The 22,419-nt window shown below is 45.1% G+C and overlaps 1 protein-coding gene across 4 annotated transcripts in view; it reads left to right on the plus strand.

The window, feature by feature from the left end:
- Window positions 1–22,419, plus strand: part of LOC137324666 (solute carrier family 22 member 2-like) — a 54,977-nt gene that overhangs the window by 21,665 nt on the left and 10,893 nt on the right. Inside the window, exons 8-10 of one of the 4 annotated variants that reach the window (XR_010963702.1) lie at window positions 15,931–16,039; window positions 19,889–20,001; window positions 20,981–21,289. Coding sequence is in view for 2 of the 4 variants with exons in the window: in XM_067989231.1 (XP_067845332.1) it covers window positions 15,931–16,039; window positions 19,889–20,001; window positions 20,981–21,043 (285 nt within the window). In the remaining 2 variants the exon portion in view is untranslated. The remainder of the gene's footprint in view (window positions 1–15,930; window positions 16,040–19,888; window positions 20,002–20,980; window positions 21,290–22,419) is intronic. The other 3 variants (XM_067989231.1, XM_067989232.1, XR_010963703.1) reach the window with 3 other exon arrangements.

Consider the following 22,419-nt stretch of genomic DNA (forward strand, 5'->3'; position numbering starts at 1 on the left):
GAGGATACAGATTCACACTGGTCTGTAGAGGTGAGGATACAGGTTCACACTGGTCTGTAGAGGTGAGGATACAGGTCCACACTGGTCTGTAGAAGGTCAGGATGCAGGTTCACAGTAGTCTAGAGGTGAGGATACAGGTACACAATGGTCTGTACAACGTGAGGATACAGGTTCACTCTGGTCTATAGAAGATGAGGATACAGGTTGACACTGGTCCATAAAGGTGAGGATACAGGTTCACACTGGTCTGTAGAGGTAAGGATCCAGGTTCACATTGGTCTGTAGAGGTGAGGATACAGGTTCACACTGGTCTGTAGAGGTAAGGATACAGGTTCACACTTGTCTGTAGAGGTGAGGATACAGGTTCACACTTGTCTGTAGAGGTGAGGATACAGGTTCACACTGGTCTATAGAAGGTGAGGATAAAGGTTCACACTGGTCTGTAGAGGTGAGGATACAGGTTCACACTGGTCTGTAGAGGTGAGGATACAGGTTCACACTGGTCTGTAGGGTTCAGTATACAGGTACAGACTGGTCTGTAGAGGTGAGGATACAGGTTCACACTGGTCTGTAGAGGTGAGGATACAGGTTCACACTGGTCTGTAGAGGTGAGGATACAGGTTCACACTGGTCTGTAGAGGTGAGGATACAGGTTCACACTGGTCTGTAGAGGTGAGGATACAGATTCACACTGGTCTGTAGAGGTGAGGATGCAGGTTCACACTGGTCTATAGAAGGTGAGGATACAGGTTCACACTGGTCTATAGAAGGTGAGGATACAGGTTCACACTGGTCTGTAGAGGTGAGGAAACAGGTTCACAATGGTCTGTAGAAGGTGAGGATACAGGTTCACACTGGTCTGTAGAGGTGAGGATACAGGTTCACACTGGTCTGTAGGGTTCAGTATACAGGTACAGACTGGTTTGTAGAGGTGAGGATACAGGTTCACACTGGTCTGTAGAGGTGAGGATACAGGTTCACACTGGTCTGTAGAGGTGAGGATACAGGTTCACACTGGTCTGTAGAGGTGAGGATACAGGTTCACACTGGTCTGTAGAGGTGAGGATACAGGTTCACACTGGTCTGTCGAGGTGAGGATACAGGTTCACACTGGTCTGTAGAGGTGTGTATACAGATTCACATTGGTCTGTAGAGGTCAGTATACATGCACAAACTGGTCTTATAGAGGTGAGGATACAGTACACACTGGTCTGTAGAGGTGAGGATAGAGGTACACACTGGTGTGTAGAAGGTCAGGATGCAGGTTCACAGTAGTCTAGAGGTGAGGATACAGGTACACAATGGTCTGTACAACGTGAGGATACAGGTTCACTCTGGTCTATAGAAGATGAGGATACAGGTTGACACTGGTCCATAAAGGTGAGGATACAGGTTCACACTGGTCTGTAGAGGTAAGGATCCAGGTTCACATTGGTCTGTAGAGGTGAGGATACAGGTTCACACTGGTCTGTAGAGGTGAGGATACAGGTTCACACTTGTCTGTAGAGGTGAGGATACAGGTTCACACTTGTCTGTAGAGGTGAGGATACAGGTTCACACTGGTCTATAGAAGGTGAGGATACAGGTTCACACTGGTCTGTAGAGGTGAGGATACAGGTTCACACTGGTCTGTAGAGGTGAGGATACAGGTTCACACTGGTCTGTAGAGGTGAGGATACAGGTTCACACTTGTCTGTAGAGGTGAGGATACAGGTTCACACTTGTCTGTAGAGGTGAGGATACAGGTTCACACTGGTCTATAGAAGGTGAGGATACAGGTTCACACTGGTCTGTAGAGGTGAGGATACAGGTTCACACTGGTCTGTAGGGTTCAGTATACAGGTACAGACTGGTCTGTAGAGGTGAGGATACAGGTTCACACTGGTCTGTAGGGTTCAGTATACAGGTACAGACTGGTCTGTAGAGGTGAGGATACAGGTTCACACTGGTCTATAGAAGGTGAGGATACAGGTTCACACTGGTCTGTAGAGGTGAGGATACAGGTTCACACTGGTCTGTCGGGTTCAGTATACAGGTACAGACTGGTCTGTAGAGGTGAGGATACAGGTTCACACTGGTCTATAGAAGGTGAGGATACAGGTTCACACTGGTCTGTAGAGGTGAGGATACAGGTTCACACTGGTCTGTAGAGGTGAGGATACAGGTTCACACTGGTCTGTAGAGGTGAGGATACAGGTTCACACTGGTCTGTAGGGTTCAGTATACAGGTACAGACTGGTCTGTAGAGGTGAGGATACAGGTTCACACTGGTCTGTAGGGTTCAGTATACAGGTACAGACTGGTCTGTAGAGGTGAGGATACAGGTTCACACTGGTCTATAGAAGGTGAGGATACAGGTTCACACTGGTCTGTAGAGGTGAGGATACAGGTTCACACTGGTCTGTCGGGTTCAGTATACAGGTACAGACTGGTCTGTAGAGGTGAGGATACAGGTTCACACTGGTCTATAGAAGGTGAGGATACAGGTTCACACTGGTCTGTAGAGGTGAGGATACAGGTTCACACTGGTCTGTAGAGGTGAGGATACAGGTTCACACTGGTCTGTAGAGGTGAGGATACAGGTTCACACTGGTCTGTAGAGGTGAGGATACAGGTTCACACTGGTCTGTCGAGGTGAGGATACAGGTTCACACTGGTCTGTAGAGGTGTGTATACAGATTCACATTGGTCTGTAGAGGTCAGTATACATGCACAAACTGGTCTTATAGAGGTGAGGATACAGTACACACTGGTCTGTAGAGGGGAGGATACAGATTCACACTGGTCTGTAGAGGTGTGTATACAGATTCACATTGGTCTGTAGAGGTCAGTATACATGCACAAACTGGTCTTATAGAGGTGAGGATACAGTACACACTGGTCTGTAGAGGTGAGGATACAGGTACACACTGGTGTGTAGAAGGTCAGGATGCAGGTTCACACTGGTCTGTAGAGGTCAGTATACAAGTACACACTGGTCTGTAGAGGTCAGTATACAAGTACACACTGGTCTGCAGAGGTCAGTATACAGGTACACACTGTTCTGTAGAGGTCAGTATACAGGTACACACTGGACTGTAGAGGTCAGTATTCAAGTACACACTGGTCTGTAGAGGTCAGTATACAGCTATACACTGGTCTGTAGAGTACAGTATACAGGTACACACTGGTCTGTAGAGGTGAGTATACAGATTCATACTGGTCTATAGAAAGTCAGTGTATAGATTCACACTAGTCTGTAGAGGTCAGTATACAGGTTCACACTGGTCTGTAGAGGTGAGTATACAGATTCACATTGGTCTGTAGAGGTGAGGATACAGGTTCATACTGGTCTGTAGAGGTGAGAATACAGGTTTACACAGGTTTGGAGAGGTGAGAATACAGGTTTACACAGGTTTGTAGAGGTGAGGATACAGGTTTACACTGGTCTGTAGAGGCGAGGATACAGATTCACACTGGTCTGTGGAGGTGAGGATACAGGTTCACACTGGTCTGTAGGGTTCAGTATACAGGTACAGACTGGTCTGTAGAGGTCAGTATACATGTACACACTGGTCTTATAGAGGTGAGGATACAGGTACACACTGGTCTGTAGAAGGTCAGGATGCAGGTTCACAGTAGTCTAGAGGTGAGGATACAGGTCCACAATGGTCTGTACAACGTGAGGATACAGGTTCACTCTGGTCTATAGAAGATGAGGATACAGGTTGACACTGGTCCATAAAGGTGAGGATACAGGTTCACACTGGTCTGTAGAGGTAAGGATCCAGGTTCACATTGGTCTGTAGAGGTGAGGATACAGGTTCACACTGGTCTGTAGAGGTAAGGATACAGGTTCACACTTGTCTGTAGAGGTGAGGATACAGGTTCACACTGGTCTATAGAAGGTGAGGATACAGGTTCACACTGGTCTGTAGAGGTGAGTATACAGATTCACATTGGTCTGTAGAGGTGAGGATACAGGTTCATACTGGTCTGTAGAGGTGAGAATACAGGTTTACACAGGTTTGTAGAGGTGAGAATACAGGTTTACACAGGTTTGTAGAGGTGAGGATACAGGTTTACACTGGTCTGTAGAGGCGAGGATACAGATTCACACTGGTCTGTAGAGGTGAGGATACAGGTACACAGTGGTCTGTAGAGGTGAGGATACAGGTTCACACTGGTCTGTAGAAGGTCAGGATGCAGGTTCACAGTAGTCTAGAGGTGAGGATACAGGTACACAATGGTCTGTACAACGTGAGGATACAGGTTCACTCTGGTCTATAGAAGATGAGGATACAGGTTGACACTGGTCCATAAAGGTGAGGATACAGGTTCACACTGGTCTGTAGAGGTAAGGATCCAGGTTCACATTGGTCTGTAGAGGTGAGGATACAGGTTCACACTGGTCTGTAGAGGTAAGGATACAGGTTCACACTTGTCTGTAGAGGTGAGGATACAGGTTCACACTTGTCTGTCGAGGTGAGGATACAGGTTCACACTGGTCTATAGAAGGTGAGGATACAGGTTCACACTGGTCTGTAGAGGTGAGGATACAGGTTCACACTGGTCTGTAGAGGTGAGGATACAGGTTCACACTGGTCTGTAGGGTTCAGTATACAGGTACAGACTGGTCTGTAGAGGTGAGGATACAGGTTCACACTGGTCTGTAGAGGTGAGGATACAGGTTCACACTGGTCTGTAGAGGTGAGGATACAGGTTCACACTGGTCTGTAGAGGTGAGGATACAGGTTCACACTGGTCTGTAGAGGTGAGGATACAGATTCACACTGGTCTGTAGAGGTGAGGATGCAGGTTCACACTGCTCTATAGAAGGTGAGGATACAGGTTCACACTGGTCTATAGAAGGTGAGGATACAGGTTCACACTGGTCTGTAGAGGTGAGGATACAGGTTCACAATGGTCTGTAGAAGGTGAGGATACAGGTTCACACTGGTCTGTAGAGGTGAGGATACAGGTTCACACTGGTCTGTAGAGGTGAGGATACAGGTTCACACTGGTCTGTAGAGGTGAGGATACAGGTTCACACTGGTCTGTAGAAGGTCAGGATGCAGGTTCACAGTAGTCTAGAGGTGAGGATACAGGTACACAATGGTCTGTACAACGTGAGGATACAGGTTCACTCTGGTCTATAGAAGATGAGGATACAGGTTGACACTGGTCCATAAAGGTGAGGATACAGGTTCACACTGGTCTGTAGAGGTAAGGATCCAGGTTCACATTGGTCTGTAGAGGTGAGGATACAGGTTCACACTGGTCTGTAGAGGTGAGGATGCAGGTTCACACTGGTCTGTAGGGTTCAGTATACAGGTACAGACTGGTCTGTAGAGGTCAGTATACATGTACACACTGGTCTTATAGAGGTGAGGATACAGGTACACACTGGTCTGTAGAAGGCCAGGATGCAGGTTCACAGTAGTCTGTAGAGGTGAGGATACAGGTACACAATGGTCTGTACAACGTGAGGATACAGGTTCACTCTGGTCTATAGAAGATGAGGATACAGGTTGACACTGGTCCATAAAGGTGAGGATACAGGTTCACACTGGTCTGTAGAGGTAAGGATACAGGTTCACACTGGTCTGTCGAGGTGAGGATACAGGTTCACACTGGTCTGTAGACGTGAGGATACAGGTTCACACTTGTCTGTAGAGGTGAGGATACAGGTTCACACTTGTCTGTAGAGGTGAGGATACAGGTTCACACTGGTCTGTGGAGGTGAGGATACAGGCTCACACTGGTCTGTAGAGGTGAGGATACAGGTTCACACTGGTCTATAGAAGGTGAGGATACAGGTTCACACTGGTCTATAGAAGGTGAGGATACAGGTTCACAATGGTCTATAGAAGGTGAGGATACAGGTTCACACTGGTCTGTGGAGGTGAGGATACAGTTTCACACTGGTCTGTGGAGGTGAGGATACAGGTTCACACTGGTCTGTGGAGGTGAGGATACAGGCTCACACTGGTCTGTAGAGGTGAGTATACAGATTCACATTGGTCTGTAGAGGTGAGGATACAGATTCACACTGGTCTGTAGAGGTGTGTATGCAGATTCACATTGGTCTGTAGAGGTGTGTATACAGATTCACATTGGTCTGTAGAGGTCAGTATACATGCACAAACTGGTCTTATAGAGGTGAGGATACAGTACACACTGGTCTGTAGAGGGGAGGATACAGATTCACACTGGTCTGTAGAGGTGTGTATACAGATTCACATTGGTCTGTAGAGGTCAGTATACATGCACAAACTGGTCTTATAGAGGTGAGGATACAGTACACACTGGTCTGTAGAGGTGAGGATACAGGTACACACTGGTGTGTGGAAGGTCAGGATGCAGGTTCACACTGGTCTGTAGAGGTCAGTATACAAGTACACACTGGTCTGTAGAGGTCAGTATACAAGTACACACTGGTCTGCAGAGGTCAGTATACAGGTACACACTGTTCTGTAGAGGTCAGTATACAGGTACACACTGGACTGTAGAGGTCAGTATTCAAGTACACACTGGTCTGTAGAGGTCAGTATACAGCTATACACTGGTCTGTAGAGTACAGTATACAGGTACACACTGGTCTGTAGAGGTGAGTATACAGATTCATACTGGTCTATAGAAAGTCAGTGTATAGATTCACACTAGTCTGTAGAGGTCAGTATACAGGTTCACACTGGTCTGTAGAGGTGAGTATACAGATTCACATTGGTCTGTAGAGGTGAGGATACAGGTTCATACTGGTCTGTAGAGGTGAGAATACAGGTTTACACAGGTTTGTAGAGGTGAGAATACAGGTTTACACAGGTTTGTAGAGGTGAGGATACAGGTTTACACTGGTCTGTAGAGGCGAGGATACAGATTCACACTGGTCTGTAGAGGTGAGGATACAGGTTCACACTGGTCTGTAGAGGTGAGGATACAGGTTCACACTGGTCTGTAGAAGGTCAGGATGCAGGTTCACAGTAGTCTAGAGGTGAGGATACAGGTACACAATGGTCTGTACAACGTGAGGATACAGGTTCACTCTGGTCTATAGAAGATGAGGATACAGGTTGACACTGGTCCATAAAGGTGAGGATACAGGTTCACACTGGTCTGTAGAGGTAAGGATCCAGGTTCACATTGGTCTGTAGAGGTGAGGATACAGGTTCACACTGGTCTGTAGAGGTAAGGATACAGGTTCACACTTGTCTGTAGAGGTGAGGATACAGGTTCACACTTGTCTGTCGAGGTGAGGATACAGGTTCACACTGGTCTATAGAAGGTGAGGATACAGGTTCACACTGGTCTGTAGAGGTGAGGATACAGGTTCACACTGGTCTGTAGAGGTGAGGATACAGGTTCACACTGGTCTGTAGGGTTCAGTATACAGGTACAGACTGGTCTGTAGAGGTGAGGATACAGGTTCACACTGGTCTGTAGAGGTGAGGATACAGGTTCACACTGGTCTGTAGAGGTGAGGATACAGGTTCACACTGGTCTGTAGAGGTGAGGATACAGGTTCACACTGGTCTGTAGAGGTGAGGATACAGATTCACACTGGTCTGTAGAGGTGAGGATGCAGGTTCACACTGGTCTATAGAAGGTGAGGATACAGGTTCACACTGGTCTATAGAAGGTGAGGATACAGGTTCACACTGGTCTGTAGAGGTGAGGAAACAGGTTCACAATGGTCTGTAGAAGGTGAGGATACAGGTTCACACTGGTCTGTAGAGGTGAGGATACAGGTTCACACTGGTCTGTAGGGTTCAGTATACAGGTACAGACTGGTTTGTAGAGGTGAGGATACAGGTTCACACTGGTCTGTAGAGGTGAGGATACAGGTTCACACTGGTCTGTAGAGGTGAGGATACAGGTTCACACTGGTCTGTAGAGGTGAGGATACAGGTTCACACTGGTCTGTCGAGGTGAGGATACAGGTTCACACTGGTCTGTAGAGGTGTGTATACAGATTCACATTGGTCTGTAGAGGTCAGTATACATGCACAAACTGGTCTTATAGAGGTGAGGATACAGTACACACTGGTCTGTAGAGGTGAGGATAGAGGTACACACTGGTGTGTAGAAGGTCAGGATGCAGGTTCACAGTAGTCTAGAGGTGAGGATACAGGTACACAATGGTCTGTACAACGTGAGGATACAGGTTCACTCTGGTCTATAGAAGATGAGGATACAGGTTGACACTGGTCCATAAAGGTGAGGATACAGGTTCACACTGGTCTGTAGAGGTAAGGATACAGGTTCACACTGGTCTGTAGAGGTGAGGATACAGGTTCACACTTGTCTGTAGAGGTGAGGATACAGGTTCACACTTGTCTGTAGAGGTGAGGATACAGGTTCACACTGGTCTATAGAAGGTGAGGATACAGGTTCACACTGGTCTGTAGAGGTGAGGATACAGGTTCACACTGGTCTGTAGAGGTGAGGATACAGGTTCACACTGGTCTGTAGGGTTCAGTATACAGGTACAGACTGGTCTGTAGAGGTGAGGATACAGGTTCACACTGGTCTGTAGGGTTCAGTATACAGGTACAGACTGGTCTGTAGAGGTGAGGATACAGGTTCACACTGGTCTATAGAAGGTGAGGATACAGGTTCACACTGGTCTGTAGAGGTGAGGATACAGGTTCACACTGGTCTGTCGGGTTCAGTATACAGGTACAGACTGGTCTGTAGAGGTGAGGATACAGGTTCACACTGGTCTATAGAAGGTGAGGATACAGGTTCACACTGGTCTGTAGAGGTGAGGATACAGGTTCACACTGGTCTGTAGAGGTGAGGATACAGGTTCACACTGGTCTGTAGAGGTGAGGATACAGGTTCACACTGGTCTGTAGAGGTGAGGATACAGGTTCACACTGGTCTGTCGAGGTGAGGATACAGGTTCACACTGGTCTGTAGAGGTGTGTATACAGATTCACATTGGTCTGTAGAGGTCAGTATACATGCACAAACTGGTCTTATAGAGGTGAGGATACAGTACACACTGGTCTGTAGAGGGGAGGATACAGATTCACACTGGTCTGTAGAGGTGTGTATACAGATTCACATTGGTCTGTAGAGGTCAGTATACATGCACAAACTGGTCTTATAGAGGTGAGGATACAGTACACACTGGTCTGTAGAGGTGAGGATACAGGTACACACTGGTGTGTAGAAGGTCAGGATGCAGGTTCACACTGGTCTGTAGAGGTCAGTATACAAGTACACACTGGTCTGTAGAGGTCAGTATACAAGTACACACTGGTCTGCAGAGGTCAGTATACAGGTACACACTGTTCTGTAGAGGTCAGTATACAGGTACACACTGGACTGTAGAGGTCAGTATTCAAGTACACACTGGTCTGTAGAGGTCAGTATACAGCTATACACTGGTCTGTAGAGTACAGTATACAGGTACACACTGGTCTGTAGAGGTGAGTATACAGATTCATACTGGTCTATAGAAAGTCAGTGTATAGATTCACACTAGTCTGTAGAGGTCAGTATACAGGTTCACACTGGTCTGTAGAGGTGAGTATACAGATTCACATTGGTCTGTAGAGGTGAGGATACAGGTTCATACTGGTCTGTGGAGGTGAGAATACAGGTTTACACAGGTTTGGAGAGGTGAGAATACAGGTTTACACAGGTTTGTAGAGGTGAGGATACAGGTTTACACTGGTCTGTAGAGGCGAGGATACAGATTCACACTGGTCTGTAGAGGTGAGGATACAGGTTCACACTGGTCTGTAGGGTTCAGTATACAGGTACAGACTGGTCTGTAGAGGTCAGTATACATGTACACACTGGTCTTATAGAGGTGAGGATACAGGTACACACTGGTCTGTAGAAGGTCAGGATGCAGGTTCACAGTAGTCTAGAGGTGAGGATACAGGTACACAATGGTCTGTACAACGTGAGGATACAGGTTCACCCTGGTCTATAGAAGATGAGGATACAGGTTGACACTGGTCCATAAAGGTGAGGATACAGGTTCACACTGGTCTGTAGAGGTAAGGATCCAGGTTCACATTGGTCTGTAGAGGTGAGGATACAGGTTCACACTGGTCTGTAGAGGTGAGGATACAGGTTCACACTTGTCTGTAGAGGTGAGGATACAGGTTCACACTTGTCTGTAGAGGTGAGGATACAGGTTCACACTGGTCTATAGAAGGTGAGGATACAGGTTCACACTGGTCTGTAGAGGTGATGATACAGGTTCACACTGGTCTGTAGAGGTGAGGATACAGGTTCACACTGGTCTGTAGGGTTCAGTATACAGGTACAGACTGGTCTGTAGAGGTGAGGATACAGGTTCACACTGGTCTGTAGAGGTGAGGATACAGGTTCACACTGGTCTGTAGAGGTGAGGATACAGGTTCACACTGGTCTGTAGAGGTGAGGATACAGGTTCACACTGGTCTGTAGAGGTGAGGATACAGATTCACACTGGTCTGTAGAGGTGAGGATGCAGGTTCACACTGCTCTATAGAAGGTGAGGATACAGGTTCACACTGGTCTATAGAAGGTGAGGATACAGGTTCACACTGGTCTGTAGAGGTGAGGATACAGGTTCACAATGGTCTGTAGAAGGTGAGGATACAGGTTCACACTGGTCTGTAGAGGTGAGGATACAGGTTCACACTGGTCTGTAGGGTTCAGTATACAGGTACAGACTGGTCTGTAGAGGTGAGGATACAGGTTCACACTGGTCTATAGAAGGTGAGGATACAGGTTCACACTGGTCTGTAGAGGTGAGGATACAGCTACACACTGGTCTGTAGAGGTGAGGATACAGGTTCACACTGGTCTGTAGAGGTGAGGATACAGGTTCACACTGGTCTGTAGAGGTGAGGATACAGGTTCACACTGGTCTGTAGAGGTGAGGATACAGGTTCACAATGGTCTGTAGAAGGTGAGGATACAGGTTCACACTGGTCTGTAGAGGTGAGGATACAGGTTCACACTGGTCTGTAGGGTTCAGTATACAGGTACAGACTGGTCTGTAGAGGTGAGGATACAGGTTCACACTGGTCTATAGAAGGTGAGGATACAGGTTCACACTGGTCTGTAGAGGTGAGGATACAGCTTCACACTGGTCTGTAGAGGTGAGGATGCAGGTTCAGACTGGTCTATAGAAGGTGAGGATACAGGTTCACACTGGTCTGTAGAGGTGAGGATACAGGTTCACAATGGTCTGTAGAAGGTGAGGATACAGGTTCACACTGGTCTGTAGAGGTGAGGATACAGGTTCACACTGGTCTGTAGGGTTCAGTATACAGGTACAGACTGGTCTGTAGAGGTGAGGATACAGGTTCACACTGGTCTATAGAAGGTGAGGATACAGGTTCACACTGGTCTCTAGAGGTGAGGATACAGCTTCACACTGGTCTGTAGAGGTGAGGATGCAGGTTCACACTGGTCTATAGAAGGTGAGGATACAGGTTCACACTGGTCTATAGAAGGTGAGGATACAGGTTCACACTGGTCTGTAGAGGTGAGGATACAGGTTCACAATGGTCTCTAGATGGTGAGGATACGGTTCATACTGGTCTGTAGAGTTGAGGATACAGGTTCATACTGGTCTGTAGAGGTGAGCATACAGGTTCACACTGGTCTATAGAAGGTGAGGATACAGGTTCACACTGGTCTGTAGAGGTGAGGATACAGGTTCACACTGGTCTGTAGAGGTGAGGATGCAGGTTCACACTGGTCTATAGAAGGTGAGGATACAGGTTCACAATGGTCTGTAGAGGTGAGGATACAGGTTCATACTGGTCTGTAGAGGTGAGGATACAGGTTCACACTGGTCTGTAGAGGTGAGGATACAGGTTCACACTGGTCTGTAGAGGTGAGGATACAGGTTCACACTGGTCTGTAGAGGTGAGGATACAAGTTCACACTGGTCTGTAGAGGTGAGGATACAGGTTCACACTGGTCTGTAGAGGTGAGGATACAAGTTCACACTGGTCTGTAGAGGTGAGGATACAGGTTCACACTGGTCTGTAGAGGTGAGGATACAGGTTCACACTGGTCTGTAGAGGTGAGGATGCAGGTTCACACTGGTCTATAGAAGGTGAGGATACAGGTTCACACTGGTCTGTAGAGGTGAGGATACAGGTTCACACTGGTCTGTCGAGGTGAGGATGCAGGTTCACACTGGTCTGTAGAGGTGAGGATACAGGTTCACACTGGTCTATAGAAGGTGAGGATACAGGTTCACACTGGTCTGTAGAGGTGAGGATACAGGTTCACACTGGTCTGTAGAGGTGAGGATGCAGGTTCACACTGGTCTATAGAAGGTGAGGATACAGGTTCACAATGGTCAGTAGATGTGAGGATACAGGTTCACACTGGTGCTGTTAATATTTATCTGAGGTTAAAGATGAAGCCCAATTATTGATGGAGAACATAGAGTGTTTTCTCTGACATCTATCTGACCTGGCACTGCTCTTTGACTTTGGGCAAAAAAGATTTCTGGGATCAAAAACTTTGTGGCCTGATATGAGGTCATGATATAGGAAGATATTTGGTCAGAAGAAGTGGTGTCTGTCTCACATTTTGGGAGGTCACTTTATATTGAGAGACAATGTAAATATAGCATGGGGTAGAATGATGCCAAATTAAGTAGGACTTAAACTGTCTCCAGGGTCCAACATATTGGTAATGTTGCTTTAAGAATGTTCAAGGATCACCATATCCTGTCTAAAAATTACATAGATTATCAATATGCTTTGCTTAAATGCCCACCCAATGAGAATGGGTTCAAACTAGTTGTATAGTGAGTACAGAAAGCAAAAAGTTCCAACTTCCACACCTTCCATCCTCTGTGTAGTTTCCTTATCATATACTCCATGAACACACACACACATACATATACACGTGCATATGCAATCTCACACACCACACACACACACACACACACACACCTCACACAAGCATTTCACACACACGCCACACGCCACAATCCCGATTTCAGATCCTCCTTTGTCTTTATTCGAGTTGTTATGTTACTTAATATGCTGCGTTTAGCAGATTATCATGAAGTATTAACTTAACATCCCATTATCCAAAAACCCCTATGTCCAGCCTTGAAACTTAACCCTTGAAAAGTTGTCACATTTTGAGATATTACATTTCTTATTCTTTTAACATTTACCATCTATTTAGTTGTGGTGCAACCTCAAACTCCCTGACAGCCAATTGTTTAATTGGCCAAAGGTCATTTCGTAGAACTACTCTACTTTCTATTGTGATACCTAATTTAAATATTCTTCATGTTATAATATTTACAAGGCATTGTTTATATTGAGGAATCTAAGGGCCACAGTATAGGGTATTACCAAGATTGTGAAGAGTGGGAGAGAAGTAAATGGAGACATAATGCTTAGATAATTCCAAGCTTGCAGAAAGATTTCATCAGAATACTTTTCTGCAGTTCTCTCCAACTGCTCATGATGCTAACTTCAGTGATGGTCAACATCTTGATGTTAAAATCCTTTACTGGTCATTCTGCAGTTTGACTAACCAAGTCAAAGCCTCTGTTTTTGGCTACTCACTCCATTGATCATAGTTCACTCACCATCATTTCCGTTCCCTCTCTCCTCCTTTAAGATGCTCCTTAAAACCTACCTCTTTGAGCAAGCCTTTGGTCACCTATCCTAATGTCTCCTTCTTTGGCTCAGTGTCAATTTTTAAATCTAATTATGCTTCTGTGAAGTGCCTTGGGTTTTAGTCCATTAAAGGCACTATATAAATGCAAGTTGCTGTTGTTATCAGGTAGATGTAGATTTTAACTTTAATTGGCTGTTAAACTGATGGCACAGATTGAAGCATGGTTCCACTGATGTCCCCATTGAACTTTTTGTTTCCATTGTGCTATTTGTTCTTAGTTTATGATGTTTCTGAAAGTGAAAGGCTAACGTTTCAGATAGTTCTGGTGAAAGGTCTCATCCAAAATGTCACCCGATCTTTCTCTTTCAGAGGCTGACTGACCTGAGGTACATTTCTAGTAATTCCTGTTATAAATTTTTGAATTCTGGTGATTTACAGTTCATCTTTTTATCTCATCAAATAATTCTTAAAGTATAGATATTTTCATTTCATGTTTGAACCACAAAACCTGTTCTAATGTTGCAAGTGATATTCAACTATAATTAATTCTTTTTAAAAACAAAATAATAACTATAATGTGCTGTTCAGGGAATTCAGCTGGTTAAAATTTGATATAGAATCATAGAATTTTACAGCACTGAAGGAGGCCATTCAGCCCATTGTATCTGTGCCGTCTCTTTGAAAGAGCTATCAAATTAGTCCCACTCCCCTGCCCTTTCCCCATACCCTTTTGATTTTTTTTTCTTTTTCAAATATTCACCCACTTCCCTTTTAAAAGCCATTATAGATTCTGCCTCCACATCCTAACAGCCCTCCGCATGATTACGTTTCTCCCAGCATCTCTCTTTACTCTTTGGGTGCTGATTTTAAACTAATGCCCTGTAATTGCTGATTCACTGGCCATTTAAAGAGACTCACTTTCTTGAGATTCTCCTTGTCATTAAAGCCGCTCTTGCTTACTATCATTTTAGTTAAAGTCTTCACAATCCTTTCATGGCATTGACATCATTCCTAAAGTAGGACAACTGCAGTTGGATATAATACTCTCGTTGTGGCCTAACCAATGATTTGTATATGTTTAGCATTACTTCTTTACTTTTGTATTCTATACCCCTCTTTATCAAACATAAGATCTCATGTGCTTTTTTTAAAAAGAAAGACCTGCATTTGTATAGCACCTTTCACGATCTCAGGACATCACAAAGCACTTTACAGCCAATTAAGTACTTTTGAAGTGTAGCCACTGTTGTAATGTAGGAAATGTGGCAGCCAATTTGCACACAGCAAGGTCCCACAAACAGCAAAAAGATAATGACTAAATAATCGGTTTAAGTGACGATAAATGTTGGCCAGGACACCAGGGAGAATTCTTCTTCACAATAGTGTTTTTTACATCCACCTGAGAGGGCCTTGGTTTCACATCTCATCTTAAAGACAGCACCTCCAACAGTGCAGCACTCTCTCAATACTGAACTTAACTGTCAGCCTGGATTATGTACTCAATAAGTCTCTGGAGTGGGGCTTGAACCCACAACTTTCTGACTCAGAGGTGAGAGTGCTACCCACTGGGCCATGGCTGACACCACATAGTAATCAACTTGTCCTCCAACTTTTAAAAATTTGTCTCTCTAAATGCCCAAGTGTCTCTGATTTTTACCATTTAGTGTAAATGTTCTCTCTCTTCCTCAAAAAAACATATTACCTCCCATTTCTCCAAATGAAATTTCATCCGACATCTATAAGCCCAATTTTCTAACCTATCTGTGTCCTCCTGAAGTCACATTTCACAGTTAACCATGCTCCTTATTTTTGCATCATCTTCAAATTTTGCTACTGTGCCTTATGTAGATATCTAGATCATTTATATATTGAGAAGAGCAATGGTCCCAATATTTATATGAGATGGAGACCACTGTTTATACTCCTGCTGTTTAAAGAACATCCATTAACCACTACTCTGTTTTCTGTTCTTTAACTAACTGCCTATTCAAGCTGTCACATTCCCTTCAACATCGTGTTTCTTAATTTTATAAACAAACCTCCTTTGTGGCACCTTATGCCCTTCGAAAATCCATTATGTTTATGGATTATACACACATACAGAACATCCACTGCATTTCCTTTATCAATACTCTTTGTTATTTTCTTAAATTTGTCAGACACAACTTGCCTTTTACAAACTTATTTCTGGCTGTGTTTAATTAACTGATATCTTTCTAACTGAGTATTAATTTTATTTAACAGGGCAACTTCAATATTAACCCAATAAAGTATTTTGATGTTTATTCGGAAAACATTATATTTTGCGAATTGTGAACATTTCTTCCAATTCAGGTGTCTTCTGGCTGAAAACAGCGGCCGCATGCTTGGGCAGACTGGGGATAACTGTGAGTTTGGAGATGGTCTGTTTCGTAAATACGGAGCTGTACCCTACATTTTTACGGTAAGTACTAAATATTTTAAAGCCATCAGTAGCAGCCTTTTACAGTTTACATTGCGCATCCTGTCTGAACAGGTCACTGTGATAGGAGTTAAATTCAATGTTGACAGTTAAGTCTAATGACCAGTATTACAAATATCAAATCGAATTTACAAGGAGCATTTAAGTGATTGTAAAGTGGGCAACATAATTGTTTTAAAAGTGATGGAATACTTTTCTTTGGGACGATTTCATTTTAATAGGGAGGTGTCAACATCTTTATTTATCGAGTCTTCTTGTATAATCAATTATCTGTAATATATTAAAAGCTTTGAGCCTGTGAATGGCTGCCATGGCTCGGTGTTAGAGTACAAAAGTAAAGAGAAAATGTTAAATTGTGTAAGTCGTGGCTGTTCAAGCCCCACTCTAGAGACTTGAGTACATAATCTAGCCTGACACTTCAGTGCTGTTTTTCAAATGAGATGTTGAACTGAGGCCCCATCTGCCCTCTCAGGTGGATATAAAAGATCCCATGGTATTTTTTCAAAGAAGAGCAGGGGAGTTCTTCCTGGTGTCCTGGCCAATATTTATCCCTCAACCAACATCACCAAAACAGACTATTGAGTCATTATCTCATTGCTGTTTATGGGATCTTGCTGTGCATAAATTGGCTGCTATGTTTCCTACATTACAACAATGACTACACTTCAAAAAAGTACTTCATTGGCTTTAAACCGTTTTGGGACGTCCTGAGGCCGTGACCAGCTGGACACCCCAATCGTGGCCAGACCCTGAGGCCCTCTTCTCCCAGTGCTAATGTACCCAGTATCCAAATGCTACCAACTCCCAGGGCCTCACCTCATCTGAGTGGTGCAAAAACACCAGGGCCCCAAACTTCATACGAGTACTTCAAAACCTAGGGTTTCCACACTCCACAGCACTGACAAACCCCAGGATCACTCAGTAAATCACTGTGTTTGTGGTAAATGCCTTCAATCTGCTGTGTATCCTCCCCCCATCATTATGTACGCTGGTCTTTAAAAAGATAAGAAATATAAATTGAGTAAATGGGTAAAGGAATATATACTGTTCAATACCACTGATTTATGGTTTTCAAGAAAAAATGGACAAAATGGTGGAATTCAATCGCTTGATTACCACGTAATACAAACACAATTCGATTAATTTAATTACCGGACATAAATGGCCCTGATACATTATTGGGGGAGAACAAAACTAGAGGCCATAAATATAAGCTAGTCACTAATGAATCCAATAGGGAATTCAGGAGAAATTTCTTTACCCAGAGAGTGGTGAGAATGTGGAACTTGCTACCACAAGGAGTAGTTGAGACGAATAACATAGATGCATTTAAGGGGAAGCTAGATAAACACATGAGAGAGAAAGGAATAGAAGGATACGCTGATAGGGTTAGATGAAGAGGGGTGGGAGGAGGCTCATGTGGAGCATAAACACCAGCATAGACCTTTGTTGGGCTGAATAGCCTGTTTCTGAGCTGTACATTCTATGTAATTCTATGTAATTATGATCTACAGGTTTTAAAACTATGTCCTCTTACTCACTGTGAGCAAAGCTATGGGAGGTTCCTTTGTAATATAATGGAAATGGTCTACCGCCTGTTTTTTTCCTAACATTCCACCGTCTATCAGTCGTCTGGCGTCACACCGTCTATATACAAATTTCTCTGTCACGCTTTCACCTGATTAGCTCAAATTTCATCTGCATAAAATATAACTACATGTTCAAAAAAAGGTCACCAGTCAACAGGTTTGCGAGCAAGAATGAAAAACAAAAAACTACAAATCAAAAACGGGTAGTTAGCAACAACTGCAAATAAAAGAAAGTAGAACGAAGTGGGGCAAGTGGAGCATGATTCAGTGGGGGAGCATTTGGGAAATAGTGATCACAATACTGTGAGGTTTAGAGTAGTTATAGAAAAAGACAAGGAACAATCAAAGGTGAAAATAGTCAATTGGAGGAGGGCTAATTTCAGTGAGTTGAAAGGGGATCTGGTCCAAGTAGATTGGAATCAAAGATTGGCAGGTAAAACAGTAAATGAGCAATGAGAGGCCTTCAAAGAGGAGATAGTTTGGGTACTGACTACACATTCCCACGAAAGGGATAAGGAAGGGCATCCAAAGCTAAAACTCCCTGGATGACTAAAGATATAGAGATTAAAATGAAACAGAAAAAGGAGACTTCTGATAAATGTCAGGTTCATAATGCAGTAGAGAACCAGGCTGAATAGAAGAAGTGCAGAGGAGATCTGAAAGGGGAAATAAGCGAGGTAAAGAGAGCGTATGAGACTAGATTAGCAGGTAACATAAAAGGCAACATTAAAGTCTTTTATAAACATATAAATAGCCAAAGGAAGGGTGGGGCCAATTAAAGGCCAAAAAGGAGATCTTGTGAAGGCAGAGGGCATGGCTGAGGTATTAAATGCAGCATCTGTTCACCCACTTTAAAATTGTACCATTTAGTTTATATTGCCTCTCCTCATTCTTCCTATCAAAATGAATCACTCCATGTTTCCCTGTGTTAAATTTCATCTGCCATGTGTCCACCCATTTCACCAGTCCGTCTTTGTCCTCCTGAAGTCTGTCATATTCTCCACACTGTTTACTACATTTCTGAGTTCCATTCCATCCACAAACTTTGAAATTATACCCTCTATACCCAAGTCCAGGTCATTAATATATATCAAAAAGAGCAGTGGTTCTAATACCAACCCCTGGAGGACACCACTGTATTCTTCCCTTCAGTCTGAAAAACAACCGTTTACCATTACTCACTGCTTTCTGACCCTTGGCCAATTTCGTATCCACGCAGCCACTGCCCTTTAATACCAGGGCTCCAATTTTGCCAACAAGTCTATTATGTGGTACTTTATCAAACTAGTCAACCTAGGGTTGGAGTTGACGTTCGGCCTAGGGTCCAAGTTGACGTTCGGCCTAGGGTCGGAGTTGACGTTCGGCCTAGGGTCGGAGTTGACGTTCGGCCTAGGGTCGGAGTTGACGTTCGGCCTAGGGTCGGAGTTGACGTTCGGCCTAGGGTCCGAGCTGACGTTCGGCCTAGGGTCCGAGCTGACGTTCGGCCTAGGGTCCGAGCTGACATTCGGCCTAGGGTCCGAGTTGATATTCTACTTTTTGAGCTATCTGTCAGCTGAAGATATTTAACAACTAGACCCATGTCTCAGTTCCCAACATGCTGCAGTCTGATAATACTCACTGTGAAGAATCTCGTAGCAAATATGAGTATCATTCTCTCAAGTAATCTGTGCAACAACTGAAACCATGGCCTCAACTTCCTCGGAACCTGCTGCCTTTTAGAGGGACATTGCCCAATTTCCCCTGCCCACCTGGGGAGGAAACCATGTCCATACCACCTTTGGTGTAATGGCCTCCAAACGTTCACATGGCCTCATTAGGGCCAAGGAAGTAGGAGCTCCTAGCATAGGGGAGGCCCTGCCCTGAGCACCAACCTTTCCAGCTCAGTGACCTTGTGAGGGCCAGGTGGAAGCTCCACTCCCAAACCAGGCCACTGGAAAATCCCGTTTGAGGCTGTGATCCAGCCCATCCAGGGCCCAGTGGAGTTTCCAACCATTTTGCTCGACTCCCACTGGAGCAGTAGAGTAAATTCAGCCCAACATTTGGGAAAGGAAACCCAATTCATTCAACCTCCACTCAGTGTAGACAGATATAATATTACGGCTATAGGAAAGTAAGTACAAGATTTACGCGGACAATCTGTCAGCAGGTGACATAACAAACCACGCTTGCTTTATGATTCTGGAAATTTGAACAAGTGAGCCTCATGACTGTCAAGGGTATGAAATGTTCTGTTCTTTGCCAGGAACTTTGCTGTTTCTGTGTGTGCAGCGCTGTCTGACATTGGAGGGATTGCCGCCCCATTCATCGTGTACAGGCTGGCCGCTATCTGGGTGGACATGCCTCTTGTGGTTTTTGGTGAGTATCTTGTACTCAGTGTACTATATTTAATAGTCTAATCCTCGGTGTCAAGGGAGCAGATCATTTCCTTATGCAAAAGATGCACATTTATACAGTAAGTATAGTTTCTATGATTCCTTTTTGGGGTATATTCTCAATTATTCTTTTATTTCACTTTATTTTTCTTGTCAAGTGTTACGTGAACTGAAAAATAACGGGGTCAATTTTGACTTCTGGTCAGAGCATGTTGGTCTTTTTGGGGCTCCAGTCTCAAGTGGTTTTCCGCCTCTTCCAGGAGATCACATGGCTTTCGGGTGGAGTGTGGAGTCTATATATTGTGATGCACAAGGCATCGCAGTTGTGTGGGACAGACTGGATGGACCGAAGGGTCTTTTCCTGTCCACCATTGTTAATGTTCAAATCTCCCTCCCTAAACCCTGGCATCTCTCCATTTCTCTCTACTTTTAAAAGCCTTCTCAAAACTCATCTTTCTGACCAAGCCTGTTAACTCTTCCTCTATGGTTTGATATCCATTCTTTTATCTATTTTTTCTCCCCCCCCCACCACCCCTGCAGAGCACCTTAGGACATTTTTCTGTGTTAAAGGCTCTATGTAAATACAAATGCATTGCACAAGACAAATCCACCAATATCTCTGGTGGAGCATTTTTAAATCACTCGTCCGTACTTTCTCCCCTTAAAGGAGAAGAGAGCTCAGAATGCACAGGAGAGGGCGAGGACTGAAGGGGGGCCACAACAAGTAGTGGTCCTCACAGAGGCGAAGGAGGAGGCCCTGGAAATCAGCCGCACCCTCTTGTGCCTGTCCCTTAGGAATGTCGAGACTGGCACCCCACAAGGATCTGGTGACAGAACTATAACATTCATCACACACAATATGAATTGATGTTATTAATGATTGTCATGTTGCACACCTCAATATGCTCATCGCAACATTACATCTGTGATGATTTTTAATATCACCTTCTGTTCTCTTCCAGGCCCTTCAACCACTGAAGTGACGGGAGAGGCTGATTCCTCAGACGGCACACTGTCACATCATAGTGAGCCATCCACCAGCGCAGATACTCACACCTCAGTGGATCCTAGTAGACAGTTAGTTGCATCGGCACCTGTTGAGTCACCACACACGTGAGCACGAGCAGATACTGGTGGCAGGGGCAGCTGTGGAGAGTCCACATCAGGGGCCGTACTCCTCTCCGGGCTCTGCTCAGCTGGATGGAGATGCTGAATCCTGGGGGCCATCCTTTAAAAGGAGAACGATCGATGGACAGCAGCACATTTGCAAGGTACTAGAGGATGTGCCACGCACACTCCCCACAATAGCGGAGAGGATGGAGGAGTCCAACTCCTGCATTAGTGGACTGCTGGCACAGGTAAGTGTGGGAATGTCTGCGATGGAACGAATGGCAGCCTCCATTGAGTTTCAAGCACGGCTCTCAAATGAGTCCCTTTGGGCCCTAACAACAGCCGTATGGACTTGGGGCGAACTACGTTCTGCTGCCTTAAACAGGCTGACAGAGACATTAGAAATGTCCTTACAAGGCATCACACATGTCCTCCAAGCGTTCTCCAGCAGGGTGATAGGAGTGATGTGGCCCTAGCCCTGGAGGGAGGGATGATGGCGAAAGAGGACATGGAAGTGGGGACTCCACTCAAAGCGTTCCCATGTCTCATCCATTGCCCCCCTCTCAACCAGTACCCACAATGCTGCCTCCTCTCCAGGTGGCCGAGTCTGCCCCTGCACAGGTGCAGGTGGAGCAGTCTTTGGTGGGGCCTTCATGGACTCCAAAACCCAGAGGGCATAGGCCTAAAGCATCTCAGCAGTCAGGGCATGAACCTGAGAAACCTGCCACTACCTCCACTACAGCCACAGGGAATGCACCATGTAGAAGTAGTAGGAAACAAAAGGCTACGGTTTTGTGATCACAAGGAGTGTGCACAAGGGTGTTTGACAGAATGTCCATGCACGTTAAATCTTATAATTGTCACCGCCACTGCCATGTCTTGTCCATTCTTGAAACCCTTTGGTGAAAGTGCCCTTTCCTGTGCTTCTTCAGGAACGGCGAGCCTTGATGCCACCCAATGGATGTGTTACAGTGGGCGTATGTGTGGTTGTGGGAATGTTTTGTGCGGGCGGGGGGAGGTGATGTTGGCGGTGCTCGTTCCAGGTGCTGTGAGAACTTGACTATCTCCACTTTGCAGATCTCCTTATGAGAATTTATCAAATATGAGTGACTCCCTGGCATCACGAGCAGCCAGGTGAGCCGTTAGTCTGCCGATGGGTTGCCCATCGTCGTCATCGTCATCCTCCTCCTCCTCCTCCTTCTCCTCCTCCTCCTTCTCCTCCTCCTCCTCCTCCTCCTCAATGATGATGGCAGATGTGGATGCTGCATGAGTGTATGGGGCCTCATCCACC

The sequence above is a fragment of the Heptranchias perlo genome, chromosome 8 (genome assembly GCF_035084215.1).
Source record: "Heptranchias perlo isolate sHepPer1 chromosome 8, sHepPer1.hap1, whole genome shotgun sequence".
Taxonomy (NCBI): Eukaryota; Metazoa; Chordata; class Chondrichthyes; order Hexanchiformes; family Hexanchidae; genus Heptranchias; species Heptranchias perlo.